The sequence below is a fragment of the Corvus cornix genome, chromosome 22 (assembly GCF_000738735.6).
Source record: "Corvus cornix cornix isolate S_Up_H32 chromosome 22, ASM73873v5, whole genome shotgun sequence".
NCBI classification, from domain to species: Eukaryota; Metazoa; Chordata; class Aves; order Passeriformes; family Corvidae; genus Corvus; species Corvus cornix.
The window spans coordinates 2,953,614-2,958,790 of NC_046351.1; the positions used below are offsets into that span (position 1 = coordinate 2,953,614).

Below are 5,177 nucleotides of genomic sequence, written 5' to 3' on the forward strand. Positions count from 1 at the left end.
CATTCCTGGGCCTGGCACTGCAGACCATGGTAAAAAAATATCTCTGTGCCTTTCCCATGAGCCCCTTTATCCACTGAAAGGTCACAACAAGGACTCCTGGAGCCTTTTTTCCTCCAGGCTGGACACCCCCAAAACTTGCAGGGAGCTGTTGCAGCCCTGGGGTCATTTCCGAGGGCTCCTCTGGACCTGCTTTAGCAGGGCTGGGTCTTGCTCGTGATAGGGAGAATCGGACGTGGGGTGTCCAGGGAGTGGAGCAGAGAGCAAGAATTCCTTCCATTCCAAATTTTTCACACAGACCATTGTGCCGCTTATCTTTATTTAGACTTCTACCACTAATTCCTTGTCTCCTGTCTCACTGTTCAGGAGCTCAGAATTGGTTCTCAAAGCTGTGAGGCGCCTGTGGAGAGAGAGGAAGCTGCTGAAGCCCTTCCATGGCTGTGCGTGGGGTGGGTATGAGGGTGTGGAGCAGTGCTGGACATCCCATGGGATGTGGACACCCAGGAGCTGTGGGCATAGAGAGCTCTGGGCTGAGACTGGGGCACCAGCTACCAGCACAAATCTCTGCTGAGTTTGGCCAGTGACCAACTGGGCACCCAGAGCTCCATATCTCGAAACGCCTCATGGCAGGTTCAGCCACCCAGCACCAAAATTTGGTAACCCCCCACACCCCATGTCACTCACTCTTTTATGTCCTTTGCCCACACAGGGGCCACCTTGAGAAGCAGCAGAGCAATCAGGCTGCAGAACACAGACACGAGGAAGGCTCTTATAAATCTCCAGGTGATTTTAGCATTGACTGTGCCTGCGTTTGCCATGCCCTCCACAGTGTTTGGGTCTGTCTTGGTGTCCTCAGTGCTGCTGAATCTCTTGTCCACACCTGGAGGAAATCCCCAAAGCTCTGAAATCCCTGGGAATGGGGTGTGAGAGGTTGTGGGCATCTCAGTGCACACACAGAGGGTCCGAGTGTGTGTCTCTGGCACAGGAATAGCCACAACCTCCACCCTGAGGAATGGCCAAGGTACAGGGATTCCCTGATTCACCTGTTGGCTGAAGTGCCTCGCTGTTTCCCCCAGGGACTGCCACTGCCTGATGGCCTTCCTGAGGTGCCTCCTTATCCAGAGGCTCAGGCTCCAGCACTTTAGAGAGAAAGTGTGCCATTTTAATTCCAAGTCACCCTTGCTCATGGGAATCTGAAAGCCCAGCTCCCCAACTCCTATAGTTGAGTCACTTGTACCTGGAAGTGTTTCCTTCAGTAAACTCACTAATTCAGACTGTTCCATTAACAGCCAGGAAATGTTTCCCAATCCAGTTTCATTCTTCAGACCTTAATTAAGGGAAAGAATGAAATATTTCCACCGCAGAAATCCCTGGAATCACCTCTAGGGCTGTGCAGTCAGTCAGGACTGACCAGTGACCCTCATAATGCTGGGTCTGGCTGAGGAGCTGGGAAAACCCAGGGACACCAGGACCCCAGGACCCCACAAGGAGCTCCCATCACACTCTGTGGCATTGCCTGCCTGGACTGACCAGCTTCCCAGGGAGGGGATCATGGAATGACCCGGCACAGCCAGGCAAGCCTGGATTCTCATACCTGCAAGAGATGTCTCGCTCACATTTGGGCCTTGAGCTGGCAGTTCCCAAAACAAGTCAAAAGCCATGTAAGGTCTGGGAGAGTCAGATCCAGCACCTGGATCTCCATTGCGTGCAGCCATGGCTGTGAAGAGGACAGAGAAGCTCAAATGAACTATTTCCATGTACTTTCCATGGCAGGAACTGTGGCTGGAACATAGAATGGCTCCGTGGACCTGTTTGTCCCTTCCTCTCTGGAGCACCATGCAGGCAGGTACCAGGTGTCTGACCCATGATGATCCAAAACAAACCGTGCAGGAGCTGTCAGGAGCTAAACCCAACCCCAACAATTGCTCTTGGAAGCAGCTCAGGGCCCTGGAATCTGGGAGGGAACAGTCTGCATAGCTGAGTGTTCTGGGCTTGACCCATTGCCTCTCTGCTCTGCTGCACAGCTGAGCATTAGCCAAAAAAAGTATTAAATTTCCTATCAACAGGATATTGAAACCTAAGTGCTCCTTGAAGGGACCTGGGGGAGCTGCCCCACTGCCCCTCCCTGCCCACCTACCTGCCGGTGGTCCCGACTCCCCGATAGGGAGCTGGGCCCCGGGGCCTAGCAGGGCTATCAGGGATAACAGGATCACCAGGGACACCAGGACTGCCAGGGCTCTCTGGACAGCCAGGAGGGTGATGCTGGCCATGGCCCATCTTGTCCACAACATGATGAGGCCACAGGTGCTGCTGAAGCCTCCGATGCCAGCAGCACCTGCCTGCACTGACCACCACAGCCTGGCTGTGTGACCCCTTGGGGGCTGTGTGACTTCACAGGGGGCTTCTACCACCAACATTCCACTGTCTCCAGGGGAGCCCCAAATATCCCGCAGGTGCCTGGGACAGTTTGGGCATGGCTCTATCCCAGCCCACCCAAAGCTCTCTGTTCTAGGAAACTCTGCATAGGTTACCTGGGATCTCACCTGCCTCCAGAGCAAACCCCAGAGCAAAGAGAGGCACTCCAAAGTAATGATTTTTAGCTGTTTGATGGAAAAACAGAGATCAGACTGATTTTTTGGGGCAGCATTTCCCTGTCCAGGTTTAGAATCATAGAATCCCAGAACAGTTTGGGTTGGAAAGGACCATAAAAACCATCTAGTTCCAACCCTCTGCCATGGGCAGGGACATCTTCCACTAGGGAAGGAGATGGGAGATGCTTAACACAGCTGATCCTCAGGATACAGGAAAGCAGACAAAGTTACATTTTAGGAGCCCAAATTTGGCTTGTGGATGTCCAAACCCAAGCACTTCCCAACACCAGATCCTCCTTCAGCACCACTTTATAACCTACAACCCCTCTGGGGTCACCAAACTCCTCTAGACCCACCGCAAAAGAACTTTTATCCCTTTCCCCTCCCCCAAAACACACACCACAAACACAGATTTAACATGCAGCTGGTCTCACAACAGGAGAAGAGCAATCGCCCAATTTTCAGGGGGGAAAAAACAGGAGAGAGGAACCTGCCTGGGGGTGTTGGGCAGATGCCGGCAGAGACCTGGGAACTCTTGGCACCTGGGAACTTCTCTGTCTCTAGAGGAGGCCAGGAAGTGGCTGCAGATGCCTGGGAGGAGTCCTTGGCAAGTGCCAGGAACAGAGTTTCCCTAACACACACACATAGCTCCCTCAGAACAGTCTGGGGATGTTCCCAGGGAATTCCTTGCTCCCCAGGAGACACCAAAATGCTCCTGGAGATGCCCAAAGGAGTCACAGTGAGCAATGAGGCACAAACCTGACTCTAACATGAATAAAGCTCTTCAGGAAACTGCCTAAGAATCCAATGTGTTTCTACGCAAGACCTCAGCTGTTCCCAAGGAAGGCCAAATAAGATGAGACATGGAAGTGATGCAAAACCTGCAGCTGGTGAAGGGCTTGTCTGACATCCTGCAAAACAAATTGTCTTAGATGAAGGTTTTCCCTGCTGTTCTTGACACTGAGTTCAACAACTGCTTAAAATTGCATTTCCATTACCCTTAGGAAGTTTGCTTACCTGATGTCCTTTTTCCTGACATACTCTGGCACTCACACACACTTCTTTCCTGCTAACAACTCTTACCATTTATAAGCTTTGCTGTGGAAGTGCTGGTTCTCCCTGTTCAAAAGGATCTGGGAAAACTTCACTGTCAGATTTAACATATTAGCTCACTGGAACAGAGGCCAGAGAAGTTGATTTTGAATTAAATGTTATTAAATATCAACATGTTTACACAGCGACGTCAGCTTGCAGTTATACACAACCCTGGAGTATTCCTTAGCCGCTGTCTGCTTTTCCTAAGCAGGATTCTGGGCTGTCAGTGGCCTTTCTTATGGCTTCCCCTAACACAGATGCAGTTGGTGGCTGAAACGCCCTCGGTCAATCTTAGGGCTCTGTCAAACAAGCTCCTTCAAGTAGCAATGCAGATGTTTTGAGCAATTTTGTGCTGAAACAAATGCCTCTGATGAGCACCAGTGCTGTTCAACTGGGCAGGGAGGATACAGGAGAGATGCTGCCAACCCCGGCACAGTTCAGCTGCCAAAATATGCCTGGCTTTTAGAAAAAAAAATCTGTGTAGGTACCTAATCCCATCTAGATTCTGCTGTGGAGAAGGTTCTGGCAAACAAAAAAATGTAGAATTGGCTGGTTTCATATTAATCCTCAAATCTGTGTGTGTGCAGTGCTGAACCTTGAGTCCTGTTTTGGAGCAAACCAGATCTGGGCATGAGGCTTGATCACACCCTGAAAATGTGACAAATATAAGCTGGGAAGGAGAAAAAACTGGAGCTTCAGCTTGTGCAGTAACCATATCTTTCCTGCAGGGCAGTTCCCAAAGGGAAGGCCAGGGCTGATTTTCTGTGAGCAGAGTTAAAAATATCAGCTGGTTCTCTGAACTACTGGAGAATTTTCTCCATGGTGGAGAGCAGGATTCAGCTGTTGGCAACTGGGCCTGGTGAGAGTCAAAGGTTATGCTGTGACTGCAGTAGAAAGGTAGGGGTTTAATCATGAGAAAATACTCATTAGGCAATTTAGATTTGGTCCAATCTGACTTTCCAGCAGTATTGCCCTCAATCCCCCTCTCTAAACCTTTCCCTCTGAGCTCAGGGTTGTGTTAAGGACAATGTGGGCAGCACACTACCAAAGATCTGCCCTTCCTTCCCCCATTTATCTGCCTTTGGTCAGTTTGGAAGGATATACTCACTCGGTTAGAAAAAGATTTAATGAATTTGATAAAATTGGAGTTGGTTTGCACGTTCTTGCTTCCTGGGCTGTTGCTGTCCTTTCTCTTGTGTTAAATAAGGCAATGCAGAATATTGCATCACTACCATGTTCCTGAATGTTTGTTGAGTTGTCTGTTCCTAGGGGATGCTCCTTGCACTGGGCAAATATTTAAGAATCATGATAAAAATCCATTTTGTTTAATTAATGCTGGGAACCACCCAGGGCACAGTCCATTTGTTTCCACAGTGAGCAGTTGCGAGTCAGTGTGGATATAGGAAGTCTGAGATAATAACAGAGTAACTCATAGCCCAGAGGCTGCAAGACTTCAAGTAGAGTTTATTTATAGTGGAAATGCCAGGTAAGGAC

At 49.8% G+C, this 5,177-nt stretch overlaps 1 protein-coding gene across 1 annotated transcript; it reads right to left on the reverse strand.

Annotated features, from left to right (window-relative positions):
• Positions 1-306: 306 nt before the first annotated feature.
• Positions 307-2,340, reverse strand: LOC109145839. The gene is made up of 6 exons (XM_019291196.3): positions 2,135-2,340; positions 1,592-1,714; positions 1,235-1,324; positions 1,041-1,136; positions 682-877; positions 307-397 (listed from the first exon to the last, which is right to left on the reverse strand). The coding sequence occupies exons 1-6, from the start codon at positions 2,286-2,288 to the stop codon at positions 319-321; spliced, it is 738 nt and encodes a 245-aa protein (XP_019146741.3). The 5' UTR covers positions 2,289-2,340; the 3' UTR covers positions 307-318.
• Positions 2,341-5,177: the final 2,837 nt, after the last annotated feature.

Coding starts and splice junctions, on each gene's coding strand:
- LOC109145839 (XM_019291196.3), bottom strand. CDS start 2,288: ATGTTGTGGACAAGATGGGCCATGGCCAGCATCACCCTCCTGGCTGTC. Junction 1,325..1,591: donor GAGCGAGACATCTCTTGCAG/GTATGAGAATCC, acceptor CCCTTAATTAAG/GTCTGAAGAATGAAACTGGA. Junction 878..1,040: donor CGAGGCACTTCAGCCAACAG/GTGAATCAGGGA, acceptor GATTTCCTCCAG/GTGTGGACAAGAGATTCAGC.